This window comes from Salmo salar, chromosome 07 (assembly GCF_965601325.2).
Source record: "Salmo salar chromosome 07, fSalSal1, whole genome shotgun sequence".
Classification (NCBI taxonomy): domain Eukaryota; kingdom Metazoa; phylum Chordata; class Actinopteri; order Salmoniformes; family Salmonidae; genus Salmo; species Salmo salar.
Window position 1 is genome coordinate 29,421,146 of NC_138297.1, and position 17,346 is coordinate 29,438,491.

Below are 17,346 nucleotides of genomic sequence, written 5' to 3' on the forward strand. Positions count from 1 at the left end.
ATGTGGCTATGACGACCTACTGTGACCTTTTGTGCTACTGTCTCTCTGTATCAATCTAATTATCCTCCTTCTCTCTCTCTTTTCCACCCTCCCTCTTGCTCCCTCTCCCTCTCCCACAGTGGCATCGTCCGTCATGACCCGTCTGTCTCGTTCGCGCACCACCTCGCTCTCTTCCTCTTACTCCATGGAGGGGGAGCGCGAGCGTTCTCGTACCCTGTCTCAGAGCTCTCAGGGTGGGCAGATGCCCCCCAGCCCCTCCCATACTATGGAGGTGTCCTGCTGAAGAGAGATGAAGAGAGCTAGAGAGACAGAGAATGAGAGTGTGTGAGAGAGAGAGAGAGAGAGGGGGGGGGGGATGGCGAATGGAATGGAGAAAGAGGGGATGAAGAAAGGAATGGAGAGAGAGAGAGGGATGGGTAGAGGACAGAGGACCAGCTGAGAGAGAGAGAGGTTTTATGGGAACGTGGATGTAAAGGCGAGGTAGAGGGACAGAGGGAGAATGAAAGACAGTTACTTAAACACTGTCATCTATTAATCTCCTCACCCAGACAGCGAAAGATAAGAGGGAATGGATAAATGAAAAAAAGCGAATGGAAGAAAGGAAGTATTTAGGAACAAGGGAGGGAATATAAGGAAAAGGGTAGCAAGGAAAGGGCGTTTTAGGGGCGTCGGCAGTCCTCTCTCTCCCCCTCTATCGGAACATCTGTCAGCCAATAGAGCCTATTAACCTAGAGAGTGGAAGTGACCTGTAGTGATCTCACCTTAGTGTTCACCAGTAGTAATAATTATGATAATGAGAAAGATTATGATGATATTAACACTATTAATAATGACAATGACAATAATGTCATAGTAATATTATTTTAAAAATGATCTTTATTTTTAAAGTATGAGATACAAGGGAAAAAAGACTATAGCAGAAATACTTATAATGAAAATGTGTGTCTGTCAACTCCTTTAATAAAAGATGTTTGGTCTTTTTAATTTTTTCTTTTTGTGACCTGCCTCAGTGAAGGGTTGAAGTTTCTCATTGGTCACTTGATCCTTAACCATAGCAACGGCCAGTGAGAATCTACTTCCTCCTCGCTGTTCCAGGGTAGATCATTTCTTCCATTGGCCCTGTTTAAAAGTGTATCTGATTTCAGCTCATGTGAAAATAGATGTTTCCTTTTTCTTTTATATGTGAAGATGAGTTTGTTGGTACGTGTGTGTTTGTTATGTAGCTGATGAGGAATAGCAGATGATGATAATGAAGATGGGGATGGATGATGAAGAGTGACATTGTAAGAGTGAGTGAACTCCCATGCCGGTATATCAGTAACTGTAAATCAGACTGTAAATCAGTGCTTCCAATGCTGATGGCAGTTTCAGACTTGACCATCGACAAGGTGAAAAATCTGTCGATGTGCCCTGGAGGTAGGCACTTAACCCTAATTTGCTCCAGAGGCGCTGTACTACTATGGCTGTCCCTGTAAAAAATAACATCTTCGGGGGTCACTGTGCTATGGGGTTTATGATGACTTACTTTTACCTGCATACATAGACTACTAACATACTTGAGTCTTTATCAAAGAGAGAAGCTAGATAATACCTTCTCGGACATGTTTTGTGATCGCTAGATGTAGGCATTGAATAGCCCTAGAGTGATGCACTGATCATGACTGACAGCTGAAAGCACCAATAGCATGTCTGTGTGTCAGATTGACAGCCGAGAGAACCAATAGCATGTCTGAAGTTGGAGCTATGTAGGAGCTAATGTTCCAGAAGATGTGAGCTGGAATTAATGCTATCTGTAATTCTGTCATGCAGTGGAAGGTACAGGATAGTGTCTGTGAACAAGGCATTATTTAGGTTTGTGTGTGTGTGTGTGTGTGTGTTTTGTTTATGTGCAAGTGTGTGTGTATTTGAAAGCTCTCATACCTTCTAAGCACAATTTAAGAGGAGAGGTGAGGAAAGGAGAGTCCACGCCCATTGGACCTTCTTATGATCTGACAATGAACCAGCCCCTACACTGCCAACAGGGAAGAGCCAACTACTACACCCTAAACCTAGAAGCCTGACTGTCCACACTGATTTTACATTTTAGTCATTTAGCAGACGCTCTTATCCAGAGCAATTAGGGTTAAGTGCCTTGCTTAAGGGCACAATAACAGATTTTCAGCTAGCCAGCTACAGGGTTCAAACCAGCAACCTTTCGGTTGGCCCAACGCTGGCCCAACGCTCGTAACCACTAGGCTACCTGCCGTCCAGCAGTTATACTATAGGAACTGTTCCCTGTGTGTACGAATTTGGGGTGGCAGGTAGCCTAGTGGTTAGAGCGTTGGGCCAGTAACCGAAAGGTTGCTAGATTGAATCCCTGAGCTGACAAGGTATAAATCTGTCTTTCTAACCCTGAGAAAGACAGTTAACCCACTGTTCCTAGGCCATCATTGTAAATAAGAATTTGTTCTTAACTGACTAGCCAAGTTAAATAAAGGTTAAATAAATAAATCACAGTTAGAACTGAAGTGTTATAGACTCAAAATCTAAGCTCATAACTGTTTTCCAGGAATGTAATAATTCCTATAACATTCAGCAAAACGGAACTTTAAATTGCCAGTAGGATTTATTTATAGTAACACCTAAAAGACTAAAAGTATCGCGACAGCAGCACATCCATGTGGAGCTCAACACTGCCCTGAACCGAATCAATGAACACACTGTTAAAGGACCCGATTAAAACAGAACACACTTGGAGAGCTGGGTGTATGTTTTTGAATATGTGTGTGTGTGTGAGAGTGTGTATTTTTGGTTTCTGTAGTTGCGTATGTGGCATTTTATCACTTTGAACTTTACAAACCTGTTTGGGGTTTGCTTGTTTCTTTCCTATTCTCTTCAGAGCTCCTCCCCATACATCACTTTGTTGTAGTAGAGCGGGTTGGATGGTTGATGATATTGAAGAATCTGTGGTTAAGTCGGTTGAGAAGGTGTATTTTGATGATGGTGGTGGTGGTGATATTTCTAGATAATAACAGGAATGTTATATTGATAATGAGAAGGGTGATGAAGACTGAAGAACAGAAGGAATGATAAGGCTCCTCCCAGTCTTGCATGGGAGCCTCTACCAAAAAAATGAAAACGGATGAAGCTTAATAGTTTACCAAGAAAAGGGGGCGGAACTGGGCTAGGGCTGTGTAAATGTACACTTGTCCATTTCTTTTGTGTTTATTCTTGTTTTACCTTCGATTATATTCTTTTTCCACCTTTATTCTGGGCAATTTTGATTTACTACGTGAATTGTTAGTTTACCGTCCCAGTTAGCTCAAAGGTTAGACAATAGTGTGTTAGTTCCTGTGTAACTTTTTTAGCATTAGCACAAAAAAGGAAGAATAATACCAATAATTAACATAAAAAAGTTCAAGAATAACAAAATACAATCAAATGTACTTGTGTGGCTAATTTGTCTGTATAATACAATGAACAACCTAAAAAATGCAATAATATTAAAAGAAGAAAAAATAATACATCTTGACTATGTTTTTTTTCCATTATTAGTCAAATGGGTGGTATTCAAAATGGCATTGGAGTGAGTTTAAGTAAGAGAGAAGATTGGGAATTGCTTGTAAATATATATATATATATATATATATATATATGTCTATTGTGTGCATGTTTATGTTCGAGAACAGCTATGACACAGTTTAGCCTTCTTCCGCTGTACTTATCCATATATAGTACCTTTCTGTTGCTGTTGCTCACTTCATTTGGGCTCCCGAGTGGCGCAGCAGTCACTACAGACCCTGGTTCGATCCTGGGCTGTATCACAACCGGCCGTGATCAGGAGTCCCATAGTGTGGCGCACAATTGGCCCAGCATCGTCCGGGTTAGGGGAGGGTTTGGCCGGGGTAGGCCGTCATTGTAAATAAGAATTTGTTCTTAACTGACTTGCCTAGTTAGTCGATGAGAATGGGGGTGTGCTCGGCCCTCTTTTTTTCCTGTCGGCCACGATAATCTCCTTTGTCTTGATCACATTGAGGGAGAGGTTGTAATCCTGGCACCACTGCCAGGTCTCTGACCTCCTCCCTGCAGCTAGGTCCATAATTATTGGCACCCTTGATAAAGATTAGCAAAAAAGACTGTATAAAATAAATAATACAAATGCTGAACTTCAGTATATTGTATGCAACAAAAAAATGGTACATTATATTATTTTATACTAATACAATTGCTCAGAAATATATTTTATATACAAGTTAAAAGAAACGTTTAAAAAAGATAGGGGGCAAAATTATTGGCAGCCTTGTTTTCAGCACCCTCCCCTTGCGAGGATAACGACAGCCTTTTTCTCAAATGTTTTATGAGATTTCAGAACACGTTGGGAGGGATCTTAGACCATTCTGCCATACAGAATCTTTCCAGATCCTTGATTTGGCTAAAATGTCCTGGTACTTGGTAAAGTTCATGCCGTTGACCTTAACAAGGGCCCCAGGACCAGTGGAAGCAAAATAGCCCCATAACATTAAAGATCCATCACCATATTTTACTGTAGTTATGAGGTACTTTTCTGCGTACAGTATGCTTATTTTTTTCAACACCAAACCCACCACTGGTGTGCGTGGCCAAAGAGCTCTATTTTCATGTCATCTGACCATGGCACCGGTTCCAATCCAAGTGCCAATGTCATTTATCAAAGTCCAGGCAGTGCTATGGTATTGAATCGTATTGTATATGACAGACACCTACAATTTACAAGTACATTTCATTTAACACATTAAATACATTTAATCAATGTTCATAATTCTCATATGAATTTAATATAATGATCTTAGATTGGTCTTACCTTCAAAGAAGCCCAAAATGATGAGACCTTGGCACTTTGATAGAGTTGAATTTTCAGGTCAGAGGAAGACACAAGACACTGACTCAACTGTTATCCTTAAAGAACACAAAGTACTTGTTATATCGCATTTGGATTAGGATGCCCCAAATGTATTGGCATAGCAAAATGAAATAAAGCATAATATTGTAGCATCTCCCTATTAAAATGACAAAAACAAAAACAGTTTAGCTTGGGCATACTGCATACTGCATACCACAAACCAGGCACAAACTTAAATCACACAGATTTATAACATAAACAAGACATTTGAAATGTCCCGTTTTGGTTATGAAAAACACTAATATTGTTCTCTTCTCCAAGTTTTGTGACACTGACATGAATTAACAACATGCATATTGCTTAATAAATATTTTGAGACAATTTAAACTAAATCTGTCTGGATTAAAGTTCCAATGCAGCCATTATTATTATCTCATTACTGGGTAACAATTAAGTACCTTATTGGGATTTTCAACAACAACAGAAAATCTAAAATAAACAACATTTTTAGCGAAGAACAATTTCTCAAGCAAGGATTTTGCTTGGACTGTCTGGCAGTGGTCTGAGTGGGGAGGGGAAAACTGAAAACTAGCTGTTATTGACAGAGTTCTGGAACTTACTTTCTCATTGGTTTATTAACTAATGTACTGCTCCATCCCACCAAAACAGGCAGACATTTCAGACAATCTTTTCAAAGAGCTCTTACACTAAAAGGGCATTATCATAATTTTCAAATTATTATTCTAACCTCATAGTGTGGAAATATATATTTAAAAAATCAGGAAACCACGTTTTTCACTGCACTGGGCCGTTTTTGAACGCACCGTTTTTTGACTGTACAGTATTATGATGCTTCTCCAATAGAAATCCCCAGTCACACTTGTAGGCGATGTCATGGTGACGTTGGCTAGCTAAGCTCATGCGTAGAAAATGTCATCTGGGCTAATATACTGTAATATAAAAGTGGTACTTTATGTAGAGAACCAAATGATGTGACTTCACATTGCAATGCAAATTACATTTTACTTCACCCAAGTTATTTGCAATACATAAAGATAATTGCATATTTGCAGAGATAGAGCTAGAATTCAATGATGTAATGACATTATGAATACTGCCCTAAACAGGTTTCATTGAGAAATGATACAGGCACGCACGCACACACACACGCCACACACACACACACACACACACACACACTCTCTCTCTCTGAGAAATGATACAGGCACGCACGCGCGCGCGCGCACACACACTCTCTCTCTGAGAAATGATACAGGCACGCACGCACGCGCGCGCACACACACACAGAGAGAGAACAACATTTATCTACAAATCCATCCAACATCAATTTAAATCACTGACTCCATTTCAAATGAACATACTTTTGACCCCCCCCCCCCCCCCCCCTCTCCATCCTCCTCCTAGAAATAGGGACCATTACAGACAGGTGGAGAGACGTACAGACGGATGCACACACACATTTACAAGCCACCTGTAGTTTTAGGCCTACTAGCTAACAGGTATATAAATAGGAACAAATGTTTCTTTCACCTATGTTTCTTTTTACCTATGTAACACACCCGTGCGAGTCATTGACTGCACATTCTCCTTGTGGCGAGGACAACTGGTCGGGTCGCATTTTATCGCTTGGATGAAAAGAGGAAGGGGAGGGAAATCAAACACGCCTACGTATTCTGTCCATCAATCATCCAATCACCAGTACATGCAGCGCGGACCGCTTGCCAAGTCGCGCGGTTGGAAATACTAGTTTGGCAACTAGCGAGTTCATTTCAGTACAAACTTTCGTTTAGTGCAGACAGTAGCTTGCTGGGTCGGATATCATCGCAACAACCATGGTGAGATCAAACTAATTTAAATGTTTCCATGATAATTGATAGGCCTACCATGGAATTATTACGGACACGTGCGTTTGCGTTAAATCACAACTCTTTAAACTCTTGAATAATTCTAAAAGATGATTTCAGTTCAATAAGAGTTGAACGTCCAACACTTTACTTTTCTTACAAGAAGATCAAACTCCATTGTTTTGATTTGTACTTCTTTCTCTGTCAGGATAAGGAGGAGGAGAGGGAAGAGGCACAGAGTGAGCCGGTGGAGGAGTTTTTGGGGGAGAGAAGACCGGTGAGTAAGAATCTGGGCCAGGTTTCCCAAAAGCATAATGAAGCGAAGTTTATCGGTAGAACCATATCATGGTTCTAAAGATGAACTTAGCCTTGAGATGCGTTTGTTCAATACCTCAGTTGAACTCCTCTCACCTCTTGTGCCCTAAAATAAAGCTTCTTGACTAGGCATATTTTAAACGTTGAATTTACTGTACAAAGTATGTTGTCAGGTTGTTACCCACAAGGTACAGTAGTAGGCCCTACAGTATGTGAATACTTATTATATAGAGTGCGCTTTTTAATCTCATTAGCTGTAGTTCAGGAACTGTGTTGGCATGGCATTGTCTGACTTTCTTCCAGGGCAGTTGATTGGGAAATGATGTTGCTTGTGATGTCAGGTATTCTTGATACCTATGAACTCTATCACCCTTTAAGAATATTGCGAAACAGTCTGAGAAATCAACCCACCTCCTGATACTATCAGGATGTACAATTTGGACAGCTTCTTCTTAGGTTGTCTGGTGTAGTTTTGCTGACCATTTTTGTACACAACACAAGGTTAATTATCCACTATAGACACGGTACACAAGCAAGCACTGTATACACTTAGAGTATAGACAAGCAAGAAAGCATTACCTATAGGAATTAATTCATGGAGTTATATTTAATATTTGTTTTTAAATTCTTTCAGAGCATCATGAGACTACAGGGGATGCTGAGGAGAGTCTCCCAAAGTCCCTTCCGCAAACAATACAGGGTAAACAACACTGACACACAATCTCAAATCAAATGTATTTATAAAGCACTGTTTACATCAGCAGATGTCACAAAGTGCTTATACAGAAACCCAGCCTAAAATCCCAGCAAACAGCAAGCAATGCAGAAGCACAGTGGCTAAGAAAAACTCCCTGGAAAGGCAGGAAACTAGGAATAAATCTAGAGAGGAACCAGGCTCTGAGGGCTGGCCAGTCCTTCTGGCTGTGTCGGGTGGAGATGAGAGAGAAAAAAACACAGTACAACAGCAGGTCCGGGACAATGGTAGCACATCCGGTGAACAGGTCAGGGTTCCATAGCCGCAGGCAGAACAGTTGAAACTGGAACAGCAGCACGACCAGGTGGACTGGGGACAGTCAGGAGTCATCAGGCCAGGTAGTCCTGAGGCATGTTCCTAGGGCTCAGGTCCTCTGGGAGGGAGAGAGAGAGAGAATTAGAGGGAGCATACTTAAATTCACACAGGACACTAGATAGGAGAGGAGAATTACACCAGATATAACAGACTGACCCTAGCCCTCCAGCACATGGTCTATTGCAGCATAGATACTGGAGGCTGGGGGGGGCGACACAAGCTCATAAGAAGGGATATCATAACACTCTTTTTGAAACATTCTCTTTCAGACTCCTATCCCCTCCACTTCAGAATCCAGAGATTCCTCCATTAATGGCACTCACCTGAAGCAGGTTAGACTGCATTATGGGGTAACTGTTAATGGTAAATGTTTAATCAATTTCCATTTATTTGTTACCCCCTTTTTTACACTTTAATCTCGCTCTCTCTCTCTCTCAGAATGGAATCAATCGTAGCTTGTCAAAAGAGAATCCATTCTACTCTTATATGAAAGTAAGTCTTTATCAGTGACATTGCATTTTCACCAGATCTCTAACCTACTATTTGTATGGTGGTATGGCACATATGTGCAATACTATTGATAATGACTGTTTTGTTTGACTTATGTGTTCATTTGCTTACATGATGAGTTCTGGTGTTGGTCTTTTTAACCCACAGGAATCGAGCAGTGTGACTATTGACGTGGACACTAACAATCAGGATTCAGAGGTTCTACGTCAGCAGAGATTAGCCACCATCTTTGCTCCTCCGCCTGAGGTTCAGAGCACACCAGAGGACATCAAACCTGACAAACAGACAGAAAACAACCTTCAGACAACACCATCTGACCAGCAGACGTATATTTTCAAAACTATGTCTGAAAGACGGTCACCGGATCTCTTCAAAACAACGACCCTAACTCAAAACACACCAAATCTGAGCCATAGTCCTTTATTTGTCACAACTTCTGAAAGACTGGAGCTTTGGACAACTCCTTCGAACCAACAGGACCTATTCAAAACTCCGCCTTCAAAAACACCAGACCCATTCCAAGCTCCTCCAACCAAGGGAGATTACCTATTCAATGCTCCTCCCACCAAGGGAGAGGACCTATTCCAAACTCTACCCACCAAGGGAGATGACCTTTTCCGAGCCCCATTGTCCATTCAAAAGGACCCCTTCCAATCCACTCCTTCTGACACTCCCAATCTCATTCAAGCCACGCCTACTAGGTCAAATGACCCTTTCCAAATTCCCCCCTCCAATGTGACAGCAGACATCTTTCAGCCCCTGCCTTCCAGGACATGGGACATTTTCCATTCCTCGCCCAATGACATCTTTCAGAGTGCTTCTTTCAGTACTGACTCTACAGTCAAACAGTCCACACCTTTATTCCAGACTTCATCAGGGCAGAAAACAGACATCTTCTCAGGGTCAGATTTTGAGAAGACTGCTGAGCTCTTCAATGCATCACTCTCCAACACGCAGGATTTCAACCTTACAACACCCTCTGATGAACAGTATGATATTTTCCTGATGACCCCTCACGGAACCAAACATGTTCTCCAACCCACCCCTACTGCCTTGAAACATGGTACCCTCCATTCCAGATCCCTGTCCCCAACGCAGGCTTTCAATAGTTCCCCCCAGGTAAGTATTTTTTCCCTCAGGTCTTCGTACAGTCTTTGATATCCGTGTGACCTCTCTTTCCATCATTGCAAAGAATGACATGTTGTGACCTCTCAGGTGAAGACCTCCAACAGCCCTCCCAAACCAGCTCCTCGAAAAAGACAGCCTGAGTTACCAAGTCGTGTAAGGACACCACCACCATTTTTATTTGTCCCTCTTCCTCCATGTATGTAAGCATACCAATTATTGTAATGTCTGTCTGTGATTCACTTGTATCTCATTGGGTTTCTGCTATGTCTTTAGACCGAAGCTGAGCGACCAGATCCTAAACCAGCTCCTCAAACGAAGAACACAGCTCAGGTAAGTTTCTGTGCCAAGTAAGTCTATACATACTCTAAGTCCATTCCTACCACAATCAGTTGAACAGCCTATAAATGACAGAACTTTTCTACAACTTTCAGTAGACAAGACGGTGTCGTATATGAACATGTTATCTCTCTCTCTGTTGATCTGAGAATAACATTCTGGTTTTACAGGACAACAAATTCGAGGAAGTGGAGGTATTTGAGAACATTCTTTTGACTGGCCAGGTATGTACTAGAGGGGCACCACTTGGACAGAATGAATGTTGAACTTTTATCTTTGACTCTCTTATTGACGTATGTACTGAACTGGGTTTACTTTGTTAAACCCAAAACAGGAGAGATGTGTGGAGGATTGGCCTGAAAACAGTCCTGAGCTCAATCCTGACTGGAAACCTGTAAGAAACATACTAATTTAATGGCTTTTTCTACATTTTCATTGTTTGCATTAAATGATCAACTCCTTGCCACACTCCTACCTATATTACTGTATTTTATTTAACATTAATCTATTTTACATTGACTAGCCTAAAAGATAATTAATTGTTTGATTATCTTTTTTCCCTCATCAGTCTGGCAAGCTGAGGCTTAGGAGGGAGTCAATGAAGGTAAAGTCATCACATCACAGTTTTTCTAAAATGTGTGCTTAGTGATGGTCAATTGATACTGAAGGAGTGACTGTGGATGCTATTTCTGTTCCTCGCACATCTGCTCTCACTCTCTCCTATCTCAGGGGGCAGCAGACTCTGATGGGGGGAGTGTAGAAGAACTAGAAGAGAATGATGCCGGAAAACATGCCAAAACTGTATGTCTTACACTCTGTATTTTTTCTGTATTTAAGTTTCTGTTTCTACATTTATATCATTTGTTTTAAACTTTTTACACATTTTCCTTTTTTATTTCAGAAAAGGGGGAGGACGTTCAAGGTATCCTTTCTTTCCAGAAGAGGGTCAAAGGTAAGTCAAACTTTTGATGAATTATGTAGATATGTTCTGCTGCTGTAGTCAATAAACATGTTTTTATTCTATAGGATAAATATTCTGAAGACCTGAAGGATCGTGACAGCGGCACACTACGTCGAGGATCAAAGGTGAGGACTGTGTTATCTTTGATTAATTGTATGTATGATTGTGTAGGTAGCTATATGGAAATGCTTATTGTCGATGTTTAATGTCATTTTTTGGTTTAGGAGAGATTTTCTGAATCCAAGGATGGAGAGAGCAATAGTCTCCGTTGGCGGTCAAAGGTGAGTGTGTTCCTGTGTAACGATTGTAATGAATTAAGATGTTTAATACAGTATTAATTACTTTAACGTGTTGTCCAGGAGGGCTTTTTGGATGAAGACTTCGCAAAGAAAGGGGTAGATGTCTTCTCTGCAGATTACGAAGATAAGGAGAATTACATGGAGCACGGCAAGCCGGTATTTCTTTTTAACCAGTTAGTTTTGAAAGACTGATTGTGTAACTTTCATTCATTTTGTATTGTACATTTTTGAACTTCTTTCCCCTTAACAGAAGAAATCATTCAAATTCAAGATGCCCCTTGTGCATCGCAGAGGATCTAAGGTATAATTTAGGGAAGGGGTGTTTAAAATAATTTAACATTTGTTGGAATAACTTTTAATTTTTTCTATTTTTTTTTAGGATCGATTTTCAGCTGACCATCTTGAGAAAGCTTCAGGCCTACATTTGCCTCAACATAGAGCGAATGTATAATTTTCTTATCTGTGTGTTTGTAAACAAAAAGAGCCATATATTGGTGTACAAAATCTGTGTTGACATATTCCTGTGGTGTGTTTTCCAGGAGGGCTTGCTAGATGATGACTTTCCTCAGAAGGAAGAAGGATTCATATCTCCAGGGGAGAATGAAGATGAAGAACATAATGGGATGGAATACTCCAAACAGGTACCTATCTTCTTATATATATATTTCTAGTGTTTTTTTTTATTATGAAAAACTACTCATCAAAACCAAAGCAGATTTTATTGTATAAATGTTGTGCTGACAAAAGTTGGTCTTTACACTGGTCCCTGTGGAACACCACATATGGTTTGTCGTTTAACAGGCCGTGGGTTTGGATGAGAACTCTGAAGAGGAGGCAGAGGAACGTGATGGGATGGGTGGATTTGTATGTTTTGTCTCATGCTTAACACTTTTAGGAAGTTGACAACTATTTCGTATGAAAAATTTATTAAAAAAATTATCAAACTTTTATCTGTTTTTCTGAACAGAAAAAAAGTAAACGTGTCAAAATTAAGTTTGTGCCTCACAGAGGGTTCGCAATCTGCCTCGAAAAGGTAAGGAGGGAAACGTGTACAGTAGGCTAAATGCACATGCCTTTGTGTTCATGCAAAAACTGATATAATGCCAAGAATGTTTTGTTGAATTCCCAGGATGAACCAACAGGCGCTCATGGATACACACCTCGTAGAGGTTCAAAGATGATTCATGTATGTATATACTGTGTGTAGAAATGCTTGTGACAAACACAATATATTAGTTTCTATACACTTTTTCATTTGCCCATATGCAGTAATGATGAGTGTTTGTAGTAATTATGTGTTTCTTAGGAGAAACCTCTTGATGAATTTAAAGGTGCCCATGGTTATACACCCCGCAAGGAGTCCAAGGTACTGTGAGTTTCTATGCGTGTACTCTATGTACACAGTACTACTGTATGTACAGTCATATTTTAGTGTTTCAACATTTGTTTATTCTTTTGTAGGTTAATATTTTTGAGGAAACAGACGAAGTGAAAAGCTACACCCCGCAGTCACACCCCAAGGTTGGATGTGTGTCTGTGTCGTAATTGTCTGTGTAGTTTGTATTTGTGCCAACTCTAATTAGTCTATGCTGTTCAATGTACAAAGAAAATATAACATGACAGTATAAATGTTTAAATAAAACAATGTTTTTCTTTCAGCAGAGCTTTTTGGATGATTACTTACCTCAGAAGGGGGCAGGTTTCTCCTCAGCAGGAGAGGTAGAAGAATATCAACAGAATGTGATGGAAGACTGCAAACCGGTACTTCTCTCTTTCATATCCCTCACTTTCTCTATCTGCATTTTATTTAACCTAATGACATGATAAACATTGTAAACACTGTCTTCTACAGAAGAAACCATTCAAATTAAAAGTCCTTCATATGAATCGTCGGAAATCTGGGGTAAGGTTTCTGTGTGGTTGTGCTTTGTTTATATTTTTGGATAAGACCGTTTTTCTTTGTCAAACAAGATGATCAAGTTGTGAATGTTAGTGCATTATTTTTCATTCTTACAGAGTGCTGAGGAGAATTCTCGGACTAGTGGTACACAACAGTACTCCCCACAAAGGAGATCAGAGGTTCTCAAATTATTATGTTTTCCATGTGAGCAGATCTGGATGCACTGTCTATTTACAAGTTAGATACTTTAGAAGTTGGGACTCAACACATGTCTCTTGTTTTTGTCCAGGAGGGCTTTCTGGACAGTGATGTGCCTCAGAAGGGAGCAGATCTCTTCTATGCTGGACAGATAGAAGATGAACAGAATGAGATGGAAGACTGGAAACCGGTACTTCTCTTTTCCTTTATACAGTAGAACTTTCTCCTCTTAAACTTTGGATGGATCCCACTCATGCTCTAAATGTCCTCTCTCTTTAACAGAAGAAACCATCGAAATTTAAGAACCAACTTGCAAGTCGGCGCAAGTCAAACCAAATCCAGGTAATTGTTTGTGTAGGCCCTCTTGAGTGTATTGTCTGTTTATTAGAGAATGTGTCAATTTTATATTTCTCTTTTAACAGATTTACATTGCCATTATTGGCCTATAAAGAACATCTGTATTAGTTTTAAAACAAGTCTGTGTATTTTCATTCCTTTATTCTAGGAAACATTTCTATATGAAAAGTCACAGATTGGTTCAGAGCGCTACACACCTCGACGAGCATCCCATGTGAGGGCATTTCTATTGGTCCGAAGCTACATCTTTTGTGCGTACTTTACATTTTGTCAGCGGAAGAGTGTTGACATTCCTGTGGTATGTTTTCCAGGAGGGCTTTCTGGATGATGACACTTCTCGGAGGAGGTCAGATCTCTTCTCAGCAGGAGGGAACGGAGATGATTATGGACAGGATGATATAGAAGACTGCAAACCAGTACTACTACTACTTTATAAACATCCTTTCTTCATTTACTGTGTGAATGTATTTATTTTTTTTGTATTTTTTTCATATATATATATTATTTTTTTTAACCTGCTGTTTATCTATATCCCAACTTTCCTCTACAGAAATCATTCAAATTTAAAGCCCCTCATAAGCATCGCAAAGAAACTAAGGTAATTGTGTGTGTGGGTGGTGTTACTGCCATATGTTTACTGATGTTTGTGTTGGTTTCTCTCTCACTCACTCACTCACTCACTCAGACTAAAGCGAGAGATGGAAGGATGACCGAGTACCCACCAGGAGCTACATCTAGTGACTACTACTTTTCAGAGGCTGCAGAGGTACACACACATCCAACATGTACATTTGTGCTGACTCATTGTCCTATATTGGAGACAGACCTGAAACGACTGAAAACCATGGGTAGTTGTCTTGATCGGTTTTGTATGACTGACATAATAGAGTTAAAAAAGCCACACACCCACGTTGTTGACAACTATGGTATGGGCCTGGCTGGGTTCTGTCTCCCTTTTCTATCATTTCACTGCTTAGGACAAATTGAGTGGCACATTCCCTTCAGTCATGTAACTGAACCGGATCTGCTGCATACTGTAAGAGGGATTTTAACTCCTCAAGAGAAATATGCCTCAGAGGGAGGGAAAGCTGGCAAAGGCCATGGTTCTTATAAAAGGCAGTGCAGATTATCCCTTTATAAGGATAGTAAGGTATGCACAGCAAATAGATTCAAACTTAACCAACAATAATCTCTCCTACTCCCTCTCTCACTTCTTTCTCACATTGTCCCCTCTTCTCTCTCTCGCAGGCTGAGTGGCGTTCTGCTCAGATTGACGAACAGCTTGCAGAAGGTCTGGAGGATGAGGAGGAGGAAGAGGGGGTCAGTATTTGAAGAGTCAAATATCGCTCACAAATCACCTTCTGCCCTATTTCAATGGTAACAGTTTGAAAATGTGACTGTGTGAAAGCAATGTCCAAAGATATCAGTGTTCCTCTGTCTCACAGGACACTGACAGCTTGATGGAGTGGTGGAACACTGTGGAACGTGAGTCATACACACGTGCGTACACATACACATGTGCATGCACTCACAAGCACGTATGCATGCACAAGCATGTGTTCACACACCCAATTTGTAATCTGGGAATTGTCTTGTCTCAGAATGGGATGAGCTGCCTTCAGATGATGAAGACAAGACGGTGAAGGACGATGAGACTAGGTATGTCGTCTGTGTGCTGATAACAACGTAATCAGTAGTCATTCTCGTGAAACATTGCTGTTTGAATACTTGTTCTCTCTGCCTCCCTCTCGCTCCTCTCCCTCTTGCCATGTCCTTCTGTCTCTCTCTCCCCCCTCCCCCTTAAGGTCATTCACCCTACTGGCGGAGAAGGTGCACCGCGGCCTGAGTGTCTTCAACAAGGTGTTCACGGAGCGTGCCGAGGTCCTCTGGCAGTACGTCATCAAGCTCTATGCCCTCGCCGACGACATCACCTCCTTCCATAAGAAGGCCAAGATCGGCAACATCACCGGCGGCACCACCGCCGCCGTCGGGGGAGGTGCGGCCATCGTCGGCCTGGCCCTCGCCCCCTTCACCTTCGGCGCCTCGCTCATCATCACGGCTGTGGGCGTCGGAGTGGCGGCGGCCGGCGGGATCACGTCGGCCTCGGCAACCATCTCGGACAACGTGAACAACATGCAGGACAGGAAGAAAGTGGAGGTGGTTCTGGAGGATTATGAGGCGAGAATGGAGGAGTTGGTGAAGATCTTGAGGTTCGTGTGCCAGGGGCTGTATAGACTCAGGGGGCATCCTCTCCTCCGGAGAGGAACCCAGCACTACTCTGGAGACTGGGAGGTCCGCAGGGCCGTTCAAATGGTCAGCCTAGTGGATAGACCTGTGTTGAGGGCCACAGAGGTAACAGAAGGAGCTGCTGTGGCCCTCAGGGGCCTCTTCAAAGGAATGGATAAATATTTCACCAAGGACTCTCGTGAGCTAAAGAAAGGGTTTAAGAAAGAGGTGGTGTTTAAGATTAGGCAGGTAGCTCAGGTGCTGCACGAGAGCCTGGTGGAGCTGAATGCTATCAGGGAGGAGCTGCAGGATGCTAATGGAAATATATGAAACAGTTCAACTCCCACAATGCAACGTGTCTTATGCAACTCACGCCCCCCCTCTACCGTCCAAACTGAGTTTTGTGGGAGTTTGTTTGTTTTCAAGATCTTTTAGATTTTTTTTTTTTTTTACATAAACCTAACAAGGATTTTCCCAACTTTCCTGTTCCTCTTTAAACGAAAAGGAGAAACTGAACATTTGCCTGGTAATAAATGAAGTTACAAACTCTGATTGCATTCTGCAATTTGGACAACTATGCAGCATAATAAGCTTTTACTTACAAAGAACTTTTATGTATGACTTTACTGGATTGTGAAGTAGTAGGCCTAAGATCTTGAATACGTGTTTATAACTAGCTTAGGCTACACATTCAGCGCTGTTTTTTAGGCACACAGAAAATCACCTGACAACTCATGACACTGGATTTAGAGATTTTGTTTTTCGCCACTGATTGTTGCTTTGTAAAGCATATTTTCAAGTTATTTCCTTTGTTATTGTTCATGTGATATATCATGTAGCCATGGATCTACTCTAGCTATTCTTTTAAAACAGAGTATATATTTCAACATTTAATAAATAGGTTATTTATCCTGTAACCAAATGAAATGTGCAATGTTGATGATAACTAATAGCGTAATGAGGCTGCTATTGGAATTGTGTTAATAAAGATAATTATGCATTTGAACTGGTTGTAAACTTTTCACTTTGAACATTTCAACCTTGATTGTTACTGATGTAAATGTCAGTATTTTATCCTCGTGTCTTTTTCATCAAATTGGAAATACCCAACTCGGAGTGTAACTAATGAGTGTTCGATTAATCTCGCCCAGGCGTCCGTGTAGGCGTGTTTTGCACCGGCTGAAAGTTGCTGCATTTCATTTGGAACCGGCTGACTCATGGGAGTGAACCGGGTGCACTGAGGTATAATAAGAACTAGACAAAATATGTGTATAACTAACCGACAGACGTTTCCAATGGGAACAAATTAATCATAGTGGGCAGA

At 41.1% G+C, this 17,346-nt stretch overlaps 2 protein-coding genes across 14 annotated transcripts in view; both read left to right on the forward strand.

Moving 5' to 3' along the window:
- LOC106608986 (protein NDRG2) overlaps positions 1–3,503 on the forward strand; it is a 71,042-nt gene extending 67,539 nt beyond the window's left edge. For all 10 annotated transcript variants that reach the window (XM_014207294.3, XM_014207295.3, XM_082977529.1 and 7 more), the window contains one exon: positions 120–3,503. In XM_014207294.3, the coding sequence (XP_014062769.3) occupies positions 120–283 (164 nt within the window). In that variant the 3' untranslated portion in view covers positions 284–3,503. The remainder of the gene's footprint in view (positions 1–119) is intronic.
- A 3,047-nt stretch (positions 3,504–6,550) lies between these two features.
- LOC106608985 (uncharacterized) lies at positions 6,551–17,028 on the forward strand. 4 transcript variants are annotated; one of them, XM_082977531.1, is made up of 37 exons: positions 6,551–6,714; positions 6,932–7,000; positions 7,673–7,738; positions 8,377–8,457; positions 8,546–8,599; positions 8,765–9,736; positions 9,833–9,898; positions 10,019–10,075; positions 10,252–10,305; positions 10,416–10,475; positions 10,650–10,685; positions 10,811–10,882; positions 10,983–11,033; positions 11,108–11,167; positions 11,267–11,323; positions 11,402–11,497; positions 11,592–11,642; positions 11,721–11,786; positions 11,881–11,982; positions 12,143–12,205; positions 12,309–12,374; positions 12,471–12,527; positions 12,648–12,707; positions 12,803–12,862; positions 13,004–13,102; positions 13,194–13,244; positions 13,358–13,420; positions 13,531–13,629; positions 13,722–13,781; positions 13,945–14,010; positions 14,108–14,212; positions 14,347–14,394; positions 14,482–14,562; positions 15,045–15,116; positions 15,242–15,281; positions 15,398–15,455; positions 15,602–17,028. In XM_082977531.1, exons 1-37 carry the CDS (start codon positions 6,712–6,714, stop codon positions 16,350–16,352), a joined length of 3,972 nt encoding a protein of 1,323 aa, XP_082833657.1. In that variant the 5' UTR covers positions 6,551–6,711; the 3' UTR covers positions 16,353–17,028. The 4 variants fall into 4 exon arrangements, with proteins under 4 accessions (XP_082833657.1, XP_082833659.1, XP_082833656.1 ...); XM_082977533.1 differs by having other exon boundaries at positions 10,252–10,275; positions 13,001–13,102; XM_082977530.1 differs by having other exon boundaries at positions 6,552–6,714; positions 13,001–13,102.
- Positions 17,029–17,346: the final 318 nt, after the last annotated feature.

Excerpts from the sequence above, each read along its gene's own strand:
- LOC106608985 (XM_082977530.1), top strand. Across the intron at positions 9,737-9,832 it reads CTTTCAATAGTTCCCCCCAG|GTGAAGACCTCCAACAGCCC; the intron begins GTAAGTATTTTT and ends GTGACCTCTCAG. Across the intron at positions 12,206-12,308 it reads GTGATGGGATGGGTGGATTT|AAAAAAAGTAAACGTGTCAA; the intron begins GTATGTTTTGTC and ends TTTTCTGAACAG.